Raw genomic sequence first — 18062 nt, 5'->3', positions numbered from 1 at the left:
AGTAACCAACCTTTTCAACAACAAATCTCTTCCAGCATCAGCTATTTGCTCACGTGTAGAATCTAATCTACCAAATACATAAGCAGATTGTTGAAATTCTTCCTTCTTCAGGTAATTGAACATCTTTAGCTTTCCTAAGCAACAATTCATGTTGTGTATAGAATGGAATTAAAAGCGGATTTGGTGTTAGAAGTCTTGTCTCAGATTTCATAGAATTTAGACCGAAGGCGAGCAACAAGACAGATGAAATAATTAATCATTGTCACTAAATAATGTGTGCATACTGATACTGCATAGCCAACACTCCATACATTGGCATTACAAATAAAAGTAGGCTATTACAATATTAGAATGATATTTAGTGGATTTGGTAATGACTATTGACTGCCATCTGAATTCTTGCATATCTTTTAAAAGCTGATCAGAAAATGGTAAAAATGTACTTTCAGACAAGCATGGTAAGCAGTTCTGGAATGAAGAGTGGGGAAAATCCAGAAAATACTGAAAGCAAGATTAAAATGTACTGCTACCACAGCTGATTAATTATATTGGTACGGTACCTTGTTGATATATTGAAGAAGTTGTATCACATCCACTCCAAGCATGAGCAAACAGCAAGTAATTTGGCACCTCTAGTGAGTGGACAATGTCTGAAATCTTCCAGTACTTCAGCTCTCTTTGACTAGAATCACTATTCCAATCAGTACTGAAGTAAATTGTGTTTTGTTTGTCACTCCAATGATGACATAAAAGAACTAAGATGTCTGTACCATCAGCAGCCACAACCACAGTGTTGATTGATAGATAATTGTAACACCTATTCACAATCAGAGTATCGGCATCATTTTAAGCTTGATATACAAAACAACCATGAGCTTTCAAATGCTCAAATAACAGTTTGATTAATTGCTCTTTGTTGATTGTATTGCGAAGAAACATTTCATGACCCATTGTTACCAAAGCATCTGGTGAAATTGTTACATTTGCTGATAAATTGCTTCCACGCCTGTCTTGTTTGTAAGTCTTTGTTGACTTGTGGGATGAGTAGGCTATCCATCAAACACAATGCTGATGATGGGGTATTTTCCATACCGTCTTTGTACAAATGCACAGTATTCTTTTAAAAACAACTTAGAAATCATTATTTCATAAAAATCTTTGTAAAGCTGTGAAGAGAGAAAACTAACCTCAGACCTGGGGAAAAAATGGTCACACAGCACATTTGCTCTTACAAACCTAATCTATATCTGAATATGTTATAGCCTTTACAGGTGGTCTCAGAAGTAACAAGAACCATAGCTCATAGGCCTACTGGTAGGCTGGCCTCCTTATTTAACTGCTAGAGTGTGCAATTACCAGAATATGCATAGTTGCATGGATATCACTAGAAGCTACCAGGTCTCAATAAATACCCTTCCTTTGTCCGTTTGTGCACCAGTGCACTGGTAGCCTATAACAGTGGCCTACTACTACAACCATACTGCATTCATTCAGTATGTACAAATACTTCACACCTGCATGCAATGCCATTTAAAATCCAAGATGTTAAATGAAAGAGAACTCAACTAAAAGAACAACAGAAAACTCAAAAATTTAATATAAGCTAGACGATTAGACATGCTGCATGTAAAGAACATTTAGACCTGTTTCCTTTAACTTACATCATAGCCTAGCATACACTGTTATAGGCTTAGTGCACCTGTGTATCGCCTGCTGCCCGGTACCGTACCGTAGGCTACCTGACGTTTTGACTTCTGTTGCAAACCAAATTAAATGAATAACCTGACATAACTTACCGATAATGATGTTCTTGCAGACAGTTCCCAAAACAAATTAAACTAGGCTATAGGCTTGCCTGGTACTCAGTTCTGTGATATTTAGGCTAGTACTGCAGCCAGTGCAGAGTGGTAGATCAAGAATCTCTGCTGTCCCAAACCTACTCAGTACTGCCTAGTTACTTACAAACCTCATGGCTAATATTAAGCTGGTCAGTGGTCACCGGAGCAAGAGCAACTTAAAATGCCAGAATTTTACAAGGCTTGCTGACCGTTAGCCTTTGAATCATTCTGCTACAATTTCAACCATATTTCTGCTGTAAGCATAGCTAGAATAGCTGCGCCACTAGAGGCGCAAGGTGCTGCTTATAAAACGGCCATAACTTTTTTTTCCAAGGGTCCCTGGTTGGAGGAGAGTGATAATCCTAATCTAGAGGAATTAAGCTTTCCAACGATACCAAATTTGTTAAGGTCGCAATTTATTCCAGGCGGCCCTATATTTTCGCATTTTACGTTTAGACTATATGGCTCTCACGGAAATCTATTTCCAAAAATGTAACTTTAATGGCTCTCTTACTCAAAAAGGTTCCCGACCACTGCTGTAGGCTATAAAAAAAAACGAAAAACCGGTGGGTTCTAAATTTTCAAATTCTAAAAAATGATTAAAAATATTTTTTTTTTTTGCGACCATGCAGAAGTTAGAACAAAAAGTCTTAACACGCAAATTTTCTTTAGGAGCTTACATTTAATTTAGATTCGATTTGCGGTGAAAAAGTAATTTTATCGGCAGCAGTGGTCGAGTGGTTAGCGCGTTGGGCTTGCAGTCGCGAGCCTGCATGTTCGACTCCAGTCACCTGCACTTGCTGTTGTTTCTCTGGGCAAGAAACTTTACGATAATTGCTTCTACCCAGTGATCGATTTCGAGTAATGGGTAGTACCAAACCAGTACCAAATTTAAGTCATAACTCATAAGTAGAGTAGACAACCGGAAACAGACATTGCCGTCGGCTGCAGCGTGGGTCAGGTGTACGTCGGAAGGCGTACACCGATGCATAGCGCTCAAGTCCGCTTTCCTGCAACTGCAATGCAGGATAAATATATGAAAAACAAACAAACAAACAAGTGCTGAGAAAACTGAAATGCAGTTTATGCAACTGAGAAATCTATTTAGCGATCTCTGGCAACATGGTTTAGAATCAAAACGAAAACACTCGTCAGTCGTCACTCTCTCTCACTCACTGGCTGCCATTTTGCCCACTTGTCCGTCTCGTCAATAACAACGTTATCAACGATGACATGTTATCTCGAAGGTGATGTGCCACTGCGACTTAGCAGAGCTTATACTGAGATATGTCATCTATGCAATCTGCACTGGTTCGGTTGGGTGTGAACTAGTATATGGTATGCACTTCGTTAAGCAGCCTACCTAGTGGATGGAATAATTCGCACACACAACAACAAGCAGAAACTTCATCAGTCTTGGTAATCAGATTGCAGAAAGCAATGAGTAGCATGCTACAGTACATATCAATTCTTTGATAGACTATGGCCCAATCCAGAATCAAGCCAAAACTTGATAGAATCAAAGGTGATCCTGCATCTTGATCTGGCGGTCATGCATTGCATACACAGTGACTGTTTTGTTCTCTGACTTGGACTTCAAAATTTCTCAAATTACAAGTTTAGTACTAGAAACGACTTTAAAGTTTTCTCAAATTAGGGCAGATTTCCTTATCTGGCAAGTGGCAACATTAGGGCCATAGATATAGCAACTTTCTAAAATAAAATATTTCAATATTTGTTCTAAACAGCCCCAGTACAAATCAATTAATAACTACATTCGAAATCGGTTAATCGCATAGTTAATTTACCAAGCTTTTTTATGTGATTAATCGTATCCATTGATTGACAGTATCCTGGTATCCTACACATCATAACCGGTACTAAACATTCATCTTACACAGAAGGTTGAAAGCAGACATCTAGACACATCAACCATTTTAAATAAAACGTACCGGTAGTCATGTGGTTCATAATCACTGGAGAAAGCCTTTTTTTAGGGCAGTGGCTATTTGACTGGCGCTGGTCTTTGAATCTGAAACATTATTTGACCGGCCATGACGTCACTATATAGGCATTTTTTTCTTTTTCTCTTTCAAAGCAAAAGACGAGAAGAGTGCCTATATAACTTCTAAAATCGGCAGTTATGTTTAACTGATTCGGTGGCGTGTGGGATAAGTCTCCGGCTGGTGCTCCAGAGGGAATGAGTTCGATACTACGCGGAAGCGTTTTTTTTTTAAATTTTTAACTAAATTTTGACCCGAAGTGACTCAATCGTTAGGCTTCTGCATTTTTGTGGTCAATTTTTAATTTGAGTAGCCTACAGCCCAATTTTTTATGTTTTTTCAAATATGAGTAATAAAGCTAGAGTTTTTTAATTTTCTTGAATTTAAGAATTTCTCTGGATAATTTTCCGTTTGTCATAAGAGGATGTGACCGTGTTTGCTGAACAACGCAAAAATGTAATGATGAACAGGAAATTGCTTTGAAAGAGAAAAAGAAAAAATGCCAAATAGTGACGTCATGGCCGGTCAAATAGTGTTTCAGATTCAAAGACCGGCGCCGGTCAAATAGCCACTGCCTTTTTTTAGTCCTATAATCTTCAGCCTTGCAAGTGAATTTAATCACAGCTGCTGTCTTCAGTGGGGCATTGTGTATTTAATCTTTGCGGGTTGTGGGGAAATCTTGCAATGATTTTTTTGTTTTGGTAAGGATAATCTTGAGCGACTTAACGGGAAGCAGCTGACTCGATGACTAATGGTCTTTCGCTGCTTCCTGTCTGTTGAATATATTCGTACCATATATATACTATTTTTCACAATGTCAGACAAAATAAAAGGTTTCTCTCTATCTCTAACAGTTCTTTAAAGGAAATATGCGGAAGTGATACAAGTGTGCAAGTCAATCAAGAATGCTTATATATTCGATTAATTAATTTGGAGCTTTTTTTTGATTGATTGAATTTTTATCCTTGGACTGGGAAAGCTTCTTGCAGAGCTTAATCCTGGCAGTTTCACATACTTGTAGAGGCTTTGAATCACTGACGCAGCCCGGTCACCGAGATTGACAGCTAGTGAAGTTTCCGATTGTTGAAGTCTTGTTGCCGGGGAACTATTCCATCCATTAGATGCCACTGAATGGAGAGCAGTCCTTAACGTGGTATACAAGTCCCCCTCCACCACCCTTGGCAACTCATGACAAAGACAGGACTCAACCAAACATATAGGGTGAAACTACTTTACCTTTGCTTTACTGTTCACACACTTCAATTCACATGTTTTGGTCAATTCCTCTTTGTCATGAGTTGCCAAGGGTGGTGGGGGGACTTGTATAATATACCAGCTCCATTAATTTATGCGATTAACTGTTGAATTATTTTCACAAGTGAATGGGAATGGTTTGGGATTATGCTATAAAGCGATTAATGCCTTTAACCGATTTCAACTGATTTCTACTAACAAAAATGTATTTATTTTAATCTTTTGCATAAGTTTTGCTATTGAATTTGCAATTTGAAGTAAACATATTTTTACAAAATGCCGGAGTTTGAATTCAGTGATGACCAGAAGCAAAAGGTAACTTTGTATGAAACATAGCAATTTGTTAAACAAATGAAGTATGAAAATGGTAAGTATATATATACATTTACAATATCCATATTGCAAAACCTTTCCAGCCGTATTTCAACAAATTAAACTTCAGAATTGTAATAAATTATTAACACAACATACAAAATGAAAGATTATAATTCTCCATCTGTGTTTTAAAATCTGTGGCATTTTTTTTTCATGTCACCTGATTGGTACCAATTTTTTATGGTGGCATACCTTGCAGTGAAATGAACAAACCAAACCAGCTGATCAGTTTGGCTTTTAAAACCTATATATTTACTTTTACAGTTCGTTGAAGATGGATGCTTAATCATAGAGGATTTCCTTTCCCCCAGTGAGTGTGACAAGTTAATGGAAGAGTGTTCAAAGTTAGTTGACAAAGTCAACCCAAAAGACCACCAAGCTATTTTTACCACAGATTCACATGACCAAGTAAACGTTCATATTTGTTACAAGCCTTTATACACTATGGGTCTGCTACTATTCGGTGAGCCCGATTCGGTGAGTTCCTAACCTCTAACCCTAAAACGGTACCCAATAATTAAAAAAAAAATTGAAAAATCCCCCATTAAGGGATCGGACTCACCGAATTGGACTCACTGAAACGGGCCATTCTGATACACTATAGTAGCTTACTATTGACAGTGCATTGGTCTTTTATGGTGCGCTATATATATATTCATCTACCATCCACCTTTGCCATGCTGACACAGTTTAAAGGTTTGTAGTGACATGTATATTCATCTACCATCCACCTTTGCCATGCTGACACAGTTTAAAGGTTTGTAGTAATAATCGCTGAAAGAACAATCGGGATTCTTTGATGTAATTCATCTTTTCCGCATTTCAAGTATAGCATGTGCATTTGTGCAATAATTTGACTTCACTACAATCTCATGAGCTGTTCAAATATTACATGACGATTCTGGATGGGTCAGAACAACTGCCATATTGAATTAGGTTTACATTGATTGAGGGCAAAAGTGATATAGTGGTGGAGGTAAAGGAAAACGAAAACATTTTTCAATAGCTTCTTAGCTACTAGTGTATAGCCTTATCCTTTTTTTTGTATTTAGTAGAGAAGTGATTGGTAAGCATGTTTAATTGTTTGTTGCAATTTCTTATGTCAGTGCCACTGCTACTTTCAACATATATATACTTTACTGATGCAGATGAAAAATAACTACTTATTCAGCACTATTGACAAGATCGGATACTTTTGGGAAGCAGAAGCAATGGATAAAAATGGAGACCTAAAGTTACCAAAAAATTTTGCACTCAATAAAATGGGACACGGTGAGAAAAGACGTTTATTGCAGCACTAGCCTTGTAATTGATGGAATTTGAAATTAGTTAAGTGAAACCTAACGTGATACCGAAACAGTTTTTTTTTACCGAAAAACCGAAAAAGTTACACCGTACATACGGTTTAACTTTTGGCCTGGTTTGTTGACTACCATAGGTAATTAAAACCCACTCCATCGCACTTAAATCACACATTAAGGGTTCGGCACCATCAGGCTACATGGTTTGAGCACCAAAAAGATAAAGATAATGGGGTAATTGTGCTAAACTTCACACATCCGGAAAGACCCAATTGCAACTGGACTTTAATTCTCTTAACAAGACAAAAGTTTTATGTAATGCTGACAAGACTCACTTAAGTCACATGTATTATACCAACCTACCACCATCGCATGGGCAAAGTTTATGCAAGTGAGCTATTTTACTAAATCTGATTAATAGGCGTGTACCGATGGAGCGGGGAAATGCCGTACCGAACGCGTTTCCCCGGAGCTTGAAATCACTGAAGTTGTCTATTTGCAGCGTTCCACACAAAGGTGGAAGCATTCAAGCAAATAACTTTCGATGAAAGGGTGCAAAAGATCCTCAGAAAACTTGATTTTATCAGGCCAGTGGTACCACAAAGCATGTATATTTTCAAGGTAAATAAATATAAAGCGTAATGACATGTCAATGTGCAGTTCAGACACAAACGCAATGTCCGATGATGTTAAATGATGCCGAAAACTTTGCCTTTAGTTAGCAGGCAGTTAACAGCTTGTGATCTTTGGATGTTGAGTCATTTCAGAATCGCCGTAACGACATTCGGGAAAATCCACGTTCTTTGCTGCGTCACATACAATATTTTTCACGCAAGTCATGGTTCTGCAGGCCATGTTGCCAGGGTTAGATGTAGAGGCTGCCTTCATGTAGAAGCGAATGTATTGCTCGAGTGAAGGAGGCACTGAAATATTTAGTAGACGTTAAAGTGCCGAAAATGTGCAACCTGCCCACTGCCCAGCTAGCAAGTTGAAACTTGCATTGTTCCAATGTCGCTTTTCGTCGTTAGACGATTTAAAATGGTAACTTTTGCTCTTCGCGTTTGCCTTAGACAGGCAAATATGTCATAAACGTTTGGCTGAAATTTCCGGCAACGAAGTTCACTACTTTGCCATTTGCACTACTTTGCATTCGCTGTCATGACGATGACAGCGCCACGCCACCGGTATGCGGCAAAAAACGTTTTCAAGTGAAACTTCCTGTGCGTTGCACTGATACACGAATATTGAAACACCAAGCTCAATATCAATATTATTATTAGGAAATTATTGCTCAGTTGGTTGTGCACGCAGTGTTAAAACCGTATTTCAACAATTTAAGGCTATTTATAATGCTTTAAAACTATCTGTAAAAGTTGCTTACGTTGTGTCCTCTCTGTGCCCAAAAACTCAATCCAAGAACGTATGATGTTGCTCCAAGCATCGGTACTCAGTGTCGACAAGTTGTATGCTTGGCATGCGGCATATTCCAACTCCCAAACTGGCAAGTTTGTGGAATTTGCCTTGTACAAATCCAGTACAAATGTCTGGTGGTTTAGCACGCTCCAAGAGGAACCCTTACTGTGTCCTTCGACATCATATAATCTTGAAAAAAAAAACGACCCTTTAGTTCAGTGTGGTGTGGTTTTCTTATGAAACGCTCTCAACTCTCAAGTACGGCTGGATTTGCGTGTTCAGTGTGAACTGTGAACCGCAACTTAAGTTGACATGAGGTTTTACTTTCTCTTTTTACATCAAAAACTAGCAATCTCATACCTGAAAGATGGTTTCATGCCAGTGTATGAAGTGAGGCTAGGAGCAAGGTAGGCTGTCGAAATTGGTGCTGCTGACTGATCATCAAAGAAGACTGAAACTTCGTCATAGTGAGTGTGACCAAAGAACTGCGCACTGATTGTGTGGCTAAACCGCTGAACAATTCTGAAAACAAAGGTCGAATTGGACGCCATGGAACGGCATAGCGTTGGTTTATTGTCTGCTTATGCAGCGTGCCGTATTGTCGCCACGTTAATCTTTTCCAATTGCGAAGTCACAAGCACAAACCTAAGTAATGTATGTAGTTAAATCGTAATTCTGCTCTTTTATTGTGATGGACAGGTTGAACGAGCTATCTTTGTAGTAAACAAATATTGCAAAAACTACTTTAGATGTATGGCCAAAGTACGCTCAACTGCGTTACCTCATGTAGTTCTGGCTCCACACTCTCAAGCATTCTGGATCACGACCAGGTGGCACGTGACCAATAACTTGCACCATTTCGTGAGCTTCCTCGGCCTTTGCAAGAACCTTCACAAACCACGCTAACATTCCTAAAAAAGAATGGAGTTTGATGTTGGTAATCCTTAAGTGGCATGGTTACAATGCTTTGAGCTGAAATTACCTGCAGGATCCCGGGGGTCGAGCCAAAGCCAAAGATTTTCGCTGTAGCAAAAATTGGTGTTCAGAGAAACAATACGAAAACCTGGTTTCAACAGCACTGTGTAATATCCTCCCAGCTTTACAGTCTGAAACAAAGCTGAGGATATGAAGGGAAAATAATATAAATGATGAGGGCTTAAGTGAAGCCAAAAACGTTCGACTGTTAAAACTATGTGTAAATATGTAAAATATATCTTTATAGTGCTCAAGTCTGTTGTATTGTTGTGTCTTGCCCGTCTTTGGTACAAGAAAGCAAACTCTTTCCCGAAACTATAAATAATTTATAAGCAGAATAGAAGTCTTAACGCGTAGTTTCCTACCTCAAGTGACTCTTTAGGCAACCACGGACTCCAAGCTTTAGCGAGAGCTCTGTACAACCAGTGGATTTTGAACTTGTCGCTGACTGGCAGTCCTTCAGGAGGAAAGTTGTTTGCTGGAAAACTATCGTGATTTCCAACCGCTGGAAACACCCGAGTGTCAGGAAAATACTTCGTGATTGTTGAAGAAACGTTAAACAGCAAATCAAGCTGGCTTTTCTGGGATTGCGCCCATAAGTCATGTGCAGGTATGTCGCCGGTAAAGAGTATGTAGTCCAGTGGCTGTATGCCTGATGTGTGGTTGCTTGAAAGCTGCTTCAAGAGGTTTTCAAAGGTCCACCATGGGAGGTCACAATTCCGATGGTCACCCCACTTCATCGCTTTATCAGATGAATGGATCACTTTGTGCTTGCCATTTCCGATGCCGGCTTTGCCGGTCACTGGGTTCACTATGACAAAGGGATCTTCGCTCGTAGCTGGAAGGTCTCTGCAGCAAATGGGCTTCTCACAAGTGGCTATGGCACCGACAGTATACTTTATGTCAATGTGCACGTCACTTAATTGAAGAACCTGTAACAGAACACAGGCCTACAGTGAAAGGTTGAAGATGCGGCATACCATGTCTCGGCACAGGAAACAAAATCATGCTTTTAATTAAGTACTTAGGCTATAGGTTACAATAGAAAAGCTTCCTAACTTTTTCATAGTTTACTGAAACTTTGCTCGAACTCCTGAGAACGTCGTCAATAACCTTATGCAAAATCAAGTGAAAAAGCTATGTAGCCTATGCCTTTACATGAATAGAAGCTGTACATAAAGGGGATAAAGTCCAGGTTTTATGATGAATTGAGTGTATTTAGTTGCAATAAAACTATTTGAAGTAGCAACGAAGAACCTTAATTGGAGCTGTTTCCGCGTTTGAGACCCGTTTGACAGTGACGTTTGCTTTCGGTGGAAGTTGAACATTCCACTGTTGCGCAGATGCAATCAGGTGGTGGAATTGACTACAAACGTCAGGCAATGAAACCCCACAGACCTGTTGGGGTGGTAGATCGACCTGGAAGTATACATGACATGGAATACAATTATCTACTTAAATTTCGTAAAAAAAAAACTAGGATAATTCCAAGTGCTGCTGTTCGATGAATCAATGCATCATGACACTTAAGCCACAAGTCAGAATCTTGTACTCTACTGATCTACTCCACGTGCACTATTTGCTGCGCGTACGTACGGCCAAAATATTTGTCGTGTGTTTTGTCATTAAAAATCATCCGACTTAGTCAATGCCAAACACGTGGAAGCGACTAAATTTGTAGAGTTCGTGCGCTCTTGAATCAAGTACTATACAGAAGTAGGCCTATTTAGCAGCGAACGTGGTGGAATTGGAAGCTTTGGGATTTGTTCCCTGGCCAGCTTTCTTCATTGTATCGTTAAACGCGGACACACTAAAAGTTTAACATGTAATTGGATTATTTGGGATAATACCTGTGAAAAGACTTGAATAATTTCATCGCCAAATATTTTCATTCCCCCTTGGCAAACGTCAGGAGATTCCACTCCAAAGTATTGACATCCATCTGCAATCCAGTCTTCAACACTTTTTAAGTCTGTTGATGTTTTGTACTTTCTTACCCTGGACATTTCGTAGCTGACCAGCAAAACACAGGCTGAACATCTTCCACTTAATCTTTCCCCAAGATCGTGCTGAAAAGCGTACTGCAGTTTAAAAACACTAGTCAATGATTGAAGTGCTCACGTATGAACTGTCTTAGCATGTGTGGCACCACACAACAGTGTGGATAAGTGACTTATACTTACAAATAATTTGCGATTTATACCCAACCGATCTCTGTCCAACATTTTTTGCAGGCGTTACAACTCAAAAAAGGAGCATCAAAAGTCAAGGTGCCCGTTAGCCATCAAACTTAGCACAGCGAAAATTATGCATAAAATGACCGGAGTTAAAAAAATATGAAGTTAATTTTAGTTTTAAAGGAAAGTTAAGGCCTTGTCTTACTTTATTAACGATTCCAGCAGCTTTATTGTTCTTGTGTACATCACGTGCAAAATTGCTGAATTTCGTTACATCGGAGTTAAGTTGTGGCGTGATTTTCTGCAGTCTTAAAACGTGGTTGTCCTGTTACATAAAAATAACGTAACATTTGACGAGAAAAAATGTAAAGTTGTGCGTCACCAATTATTCAAAGTCTTAACGTAATACAAGCTAAACAGCATCACAAGGACAGTAAGTACCGTAGCTTAAGTTTTACTTTCAACACAAGGAAGTTTAGTTACAGCCATGTGAACTTTCTGGATACTTACAGATGCTGGTTTAAATTGAAAATCTCTGTTCAATGGGTTGGAGAAACAGTAGAAGAAATAACAAAAAAATAAAACTAACTGAAACAGAACGGACTCCATGCTGTGTACTCTAAAAAAGCAACAGTGGTGGCCAGTCGTTGTTTGCACGAAGCATCAACTAAGGCTGTGAATGTCAAATGACTTTCATATACTGCGTTGGCATCAGGTTATCACAGAATTTCTCTCAATTTAAAACATACTCTTACTTCCTACACCTTTTTCACATTCACGACTTCCTGTTCTTGGAGCACCGTTACTCGGTTTTACCATACTTATTAGATTATTTAACCAGATTAGTGCCATAAGCGTTATACTTGCTTTACTGTCGTTGTGGCATAGGTTGAAGTAGCAGTATTTGGTGGATAAAACTGAAAAAAAAACTGTTTTAAAAGGATGAAAACCGTCTTCTAAAGCTTTTCAGTAGGTCCTGTTCGTCTCTAAAACGGATTTGAGTCAACATCACTGCTCTCTTCTGTCCGACCGGCACAATGCTTCTGATGAACGGTGGTGCTCTGCATCCGCTTGTCTTGCATTTCATTACTTGCCTGTCTGGATTGTTCTGCAACTTGCTCTTGGCCTTTGACAAGTGCAATGTTTCGCTTTTTAAATTAAATATTCTTCTTGCAAACTCGGTGTAATTTCAGCTAACGAAACTTACTTTTTTTTGCATTGCTTTGGTGTTTGACGACGTTGAAGCGTTGTATACGTTAGCGTTGATGGCTGGTATTTGCTCTAGGATGAATTCAAGAGTTTTCGATTGCATTCACGTGGATGTAGTGTGCTATGCCGCCAGCAGCCACTCGCACGTCTTACAAAAATGTGTTTCAACACAAAAACGCCACTCTCAACAATTGATATGTTTTTAAAATGAAATGCATTTTGACGTTTTTGTCTGCATCCAGCCAACGTGGTCTGCTTTAGATTTAACGTTTACAATTTCACACGTAACTCCTAGTTGTTTTTTTTTTCTTCTGGCACTTCTGCTATCTTGGCTATCCTTTTAACTGGTGTGAAAGACGAGCTGACATTTTCTAACTTGACATTATGAATAGCTTGTGGTTATTTTAAAAACCCCTTTTGATGTTTGTGTTTTTTTGTTTTTTTTTCAGCCGCCTAAAATTGGTGGAGAAGGTAAGTTATTAGATTTATAATGTTTTTGATATGTTATTTTTAACAAATCTTGCTAAAAAGTGGTCGTGAAAAACACGTATTAGTTACAATAATGTTCGCAAAAATTCATAGTCCAATAAATTGATTACGACATTTTAAGCTCATCAGAACCATTAAGTTTCTTAAATAATTTGTATTCAATTTTTAATGTTAAGTAAATAATGCTTTTTGATTTTTCGTCCGTCAGCGTGAGTGTCATTACCACAGTCTCACGTTTCAAAGAACTTACTTTAAGCACTTCTAGGACCGGCAAAATAACTTGCCTATCCATTTTATTGCAGTGGCCCCGCACATTGATTCCACATTCCTCTACTCCGAGCCTTCAAAGCTCGTTGGTTTCTGGATCGCTCTTGAAGATGCAATGTTGGAAAATTCATGTCTGCAGTTTGTCAGAGGGTCTCATAAAACAAGTTAGTACGAATATGTTTGTGATTGTTATACCGAAAGTTGTTGGTTGTCATAACAGCTGCTTTTTAACTTCTACCGATATTATGCCATCGACTGCTTCTCTCAATTTTCGTCCTTGGTAATCAATAGTAATCCATTCTATTGTCATAGCCTACTGACATAAGTGGCACTCTATTTTTATATTACCGTTTTGGTTTTGGGTATCTGGTGGTGCTAACCCGAGACATGCAGCACAGCTGTGATTCAATCATATTGGCCGAAGGTTACTTTTGAAAGAGCAAAATTTATCTGGCAACTCTGGTTTTACACCTGTGCGTGATCTTTATCCTTCTTGGACTTACACTCGTGTGACAAACGTCGGTTGATGAGTAGATTGAGTTGCCAGGTTGTATGTTTACGATAGCAATAGAAGTAAACGTTCTTAATGTAAAATATGTGATGCAAGGTATATGCTTTTTGATAAATTTGCTGCAAATAAATTTCACCTTGTTGGTTGATATCTCGATTTCTTTTTGACGTGGTGGCCACACTTACATGAATTAAAAGTTTGACCATATCACTCATTTCAATTATTACCTGGGTAATATTATTAACGATTTCACTGCGAAAAGTGTCAGTTGAACACCTATTCAGGTCGCGTGGCTGTATCGCAGTAAGGTACATACTGACATGCTTAAAGGTGGTCACAAAGATTGGCTTCCTTGTCTTCCCAGGCATCCGCTTAAAATTTAAATCTACATGGCCCAGGCATAAAGTTGGATACCCCAAAAAGTAGACCCATCATGATTGACGAATAGCGTGGACGTCGCTATAATAACGACGTCCACGGGAATGGTTGCATGATGAAAATAAACCTGATGCTAATCCGATTGTTTTCACACCCTTAAAATGTCCAAGTCGTTGTTACTTCCAGCCAAACCAACTCGTCGGATGGTGAGAAATCCAGTAGAGGGAGCTCTACCCGCTCTCCTGTTCGAAGGGTCGATAGACTTCCGCCCACTCACAGATTTCGAACCCGCTCCGGTGAAAAGAGGTTCCTTGGTTCTTATCGACGGAAACGTGAGTGATCTTTGATTTGCATTCAATTTTGTTTGTTTGCGTTTTTTAATGTATTGTTTTTTTATTGCACTTATTTGCTCTTAACTTGTTCTGTTTGTCTGCTGACGATTTCAGTAAACTGAAATGTAATAACGAATACTTTGTTGTGTGTTGTTTAAAAAAGATGGCAAAGTGTTTACGCAGCATTCCACCGTACGTCCATAAATTCTTTCACCGAAGTTGATAATAATTTGCCTGATCTGATACAGACATTGGCTATCATGGTTTTCCCTATTTCTCTGTCATTTAACATCTGTATAAAATCATTGGTTTTGACTGTTGTGTTTGTGGCCCATTGATTCAGGCTGTTTAAGTATGTTAATCTTTATCGACTTCTACTTCATTTTCTTTATCAAAAAACAATTGAACAATAGTTTTTTTTTATTTCAAATCCTGATGTCCCATCAATAGTGTTCATTTCTTATATGTCAACTCTTGCTAAAGTGACAGTTTTAAGCGTTTGGTCTTTCATCAGGTCCAACATCGCAGTACCAAGAATACATCAGACAAATCCCGTAACATCTATACCTTTCATGTCACAGAGACAGACAACACAAATTGGTGTGAACGAAATTGGTAAGTAGGTAACTTGGTTGGTTGGCTTTGAATCTTTATTCTCGCACTGACAAAGCCTTTGATAGGTTATTCCTGGTAGTTTCAAATACTTATTGAGGCTTTTGACGCAGTGCCGGTTACAGAGATTGACAGAGTGAAGTTTTCGATTGTTGTTGAAGTAGTGTTGCCGCGGATTTATTCCATCCACTTGGTGCTGCTGAATGGAGAGCTGTCCTGAAATGGTTTGCTCAAGCGCACAGCCGCACACCCCAAGAGCCGAACCAGCGCCGCGTAACTGTGTCTGTGTCTATGACAAACGAATAACGAAAGTTATTTTCTTTCACCTGTGGACATAAAACAAGTACCTGCATTTTCACCCTTGACACCGACAGAATACTGTATCACGCTTTATTGCAACCATTTCTGTGACACTTATTGCTGTGGACATGCTATTTCATTTGCCTTTTAACTTATAAGCAAATTTTGATCACGTTGTTTTGAACATGGCAGTGTAAAACAAAACGTTGCGTGAGCATCACCAAGCATCATTTTAATATGATACTGGGTGCGAAAGGGTTGAGATGTGTTGATCAATAACGATGTTGCAGCTTGTTTTGTTGATTGACAGATGGTGACAGTGATAGATGTTGCTTCACAGATTGTATTTGTTGATCCACAGGTTGCAGCCGACAGAGTCAATGAAAGAATTTCCAGCCGTGTTTGATGATTCTAAAATTCAGTAGAATGCAATATTTGCTATTGTTTTAATTGAAACTGTAATCGCTTCTCAGTGTTTAATTACGTATTCGTTCAATTTATGCATCATCGTCATTATGTTCCTTCCTCGTATTGAGTATTCAATTTATGCAATGAAATTAAATTTCTCTGCAGCCATTAATCATAAAAGAGCAGGCTAAAACACGACTTTGAGATTAGCAAGCTACTGATACGAAAGGTTACTTGGTGGAATAATGCTTGTGCCAAATATTCATTGTGCAAACTTCGGAAAAACACTAAGCTAAACCATCACACGATGTATAAAGTGACAATCTGCTTTTATTCCGACGTTTTGTCAATCAGACCCGACTGACTTCTTCAGGGAGCTAGACCAGGTAGTGACTACCTGTCTAGCATGGCAAAATACAACACCATGTTGCTGAAATCAACTAAATATGCAAAATGAAAATTCTACTTCTGGACAAAAATTATCGCGCTCAAAGTTTGAACTAGAAAAAAGATAGTTTAGCTTTATTTGCACCAACAGAACGCATCATGTCATTTATCCACTGTAAATGCCTGGTAAACAGCCTCAGCCTCATTCAATTTTCGGAAAAACATGTTCAAAAACGTTAATGGAATAATTCCAGCTGAATCGCCTCGAAATTTTCAAGGATCGTGAAACAATTGACCTTCCACACACGTTTCATTTAAACTGCATAATATTTAAACTTATTTAGATTCTAGGGTTTATCTTCGCCAACAGACATGAGCTTGCATTCGATTACTAAAGTGGAGTCATCGTGCTATAAGTTATTATTACTTTATATTTAGTGCGAACCCGCTTAACCGCATTTAATTGACTTCCATATAGTTAGCTTTTATATGATGTTAATGATCCTGTATATTTGATACTTAATACTTATGCATTTTTTTTTCTTGTTTTACTGATTTTTTTGCTGACGCCGTGATCAACTACTTTCTCTCCAAGTAAATCTGGTTCAGTTGTCTTCTCATATCAAGCAGAGCCTGTGCTTTTCTCTTCAGCATTTGTCCCATTTAACTTTTGCCGTTGCTTTTCGCGCAATGTTTTTTGTAGTTCTTCAGTATGTTGAGCACAGTAACAAATTTCGATGTTTAAATGTGTCAAGCTTTTTGCTGTGTTATATTCTAACAAGCAAATTGCCAACAAACATCCGCCCTGAAACATTGTGAATTTGTTTATCAGAGTTCCGTGTCCACAATTTACGCCTAGCTCTTAACAAATTGCATGACAACTGGTTATGTTGTGGAGGTGTAAGAAAGACTTCATCTTGCGTTGATTCTCATAATATGTTCAGTTCAGTTGTTTTTATTTCTGACCATCACAGCAAAACCAATACACGTCAACATAGCAAAGGTCGAGAAAAGGGTAGAAGCGACAAAACGCGAACGTTGAAACGTGCTTGTGACGGAAGTAAGTTATTAAGTTGAAAGAAATTTGGCACGGTTGCAACACCTTCAGAAAAATTTAAAATAGAAAGGGAAATAAAAGAAATGTTACAAACAAAAATAAAAACAACAGCCAATAGGCTAATTTTATAGCTTTATAGGCTATAGCTGATATTTTCAAGAATTGTATAAATAAACGTTTGCTATGAAGATCGGCCATGGTGCGTTATCAAGAGTGCTGATGGTCGTGAGGGGAACACATCTTGATGCATTTAGCTCAGGGGTTCCCAACCTTTTTTACACCGTGGCCCCTTTGAAAAATCAATAGTAGGCCTACCCCCCTATTTTTTTCAATCTTTTTTAAAAATTAAGAAACGTTATTTTAATAAAAAAACTTGTTTATACCTTACAACTTTACATAGAAATTTTTGAAAACCGGGAATTAAAGATCATTTCATGAAGATTTGGGAAAAATGTAGGCTACTAGTATTTTTATTAAATTTTAATTTATTTCTTTTGTTATATAGTCAGGACTCAGGGTTGTCATCGACATAGACCCAAAAATAAGGACAGCCTAAAAATTACATTTTCATACGAAACAAACGTTTTTGAACAAATCTTTGCACTTATACGAGCTATGATATATCAAAGGCGATAGTTTTTGCCAGAAACGGTCTGTTCCAGAAACTCCTTCGTAGAAGATGCTTCCTGCATCTCATGACAGCTCAAGTCTAGGCTTACCTTTACATGTAGCGGAGATTTAACTGTCATTTCACTACGTCTGTTTCTTTCCTTGGT

At 38.4% G+C, this 18062-nt stretch overlaps 2 protein-coding genes across 2 annotated transcripts; one reads left to right on the top strand and one right to left on the bottom strand.

The window, feature by feature from the left end:
- Positions 1–5313: 5313 nt before the first annotated feature.
- LOC145778432 (phytanoyl-CoA dioxygenase domain-containing protein 1-like) lies at positions 5314–17468 on the top strand. The gene is made up of 9 exons (XM_082589911.1): positions 5314–5410; positions 5735–5878; positions 6619–6742; positions 7274–7392; positions 12995–13016; positions 13337–13465; positions 14377–14522; positions 15037–15137; positions 15796–17468. Exons 1-9 carry the CDS (start codon positions 5372–5374, stop codon positions 15857–15859), a joined length of 888 nt encoding a protein of 295 aa, XP_082446037.1. The 5' UTR covers positions 5314–5371; the 3' UTR covers positions 15860–17468.
- LOC145778431 (sphingomyelin phosphodiesterase-like) lies at positions 7367–11951 on the bottom strand. The gene is made up of 10 exons (XM_082589910.1): positions 11847–11951; positions 11542–11661; positions 11010–11228; positions 10417–10578; positions 9525–10091; positions 9167–9290; positions 8966–9095; positions 8545–8706; positions 8153–8373; positions 7367–7694 (listed from the first exon to the last, which is right to left on the bottom strand). Exons 1-10 carry the CDS (start codon positions 11943–11945, stop codon positions 7501–7503), a joined length of 1998 nt encoding a protein of 665 aa, XP_082446036.1. The 5' UTR covers positions 11946–11951; the 3' UTR covers positions 7367–7500.
- Positions 17469–18062: the final 594 nt, after the last annotated feature.

The sequence above is a fragment of the Aplidium turbinatum genome, chromosome 10 (genome assembly GCF_918807975.1).
Source record: "Aplidium turbinatum chromosome 10, kaAplTurb1.1, whole genome shotgun sequence".
Taxonomy (NCBI): Eukaryota; Metazoa; Chordata; class Ascidiacea; order Aplousobranchia; family Polyclinidae; genus Aplidium; species Aplidium turbinatum.
The sequence above is the reverse complement of the archived record's forward strand: the minus strand, read 5'-3'. Positions and strand labels throughout refer to the sequence as shown.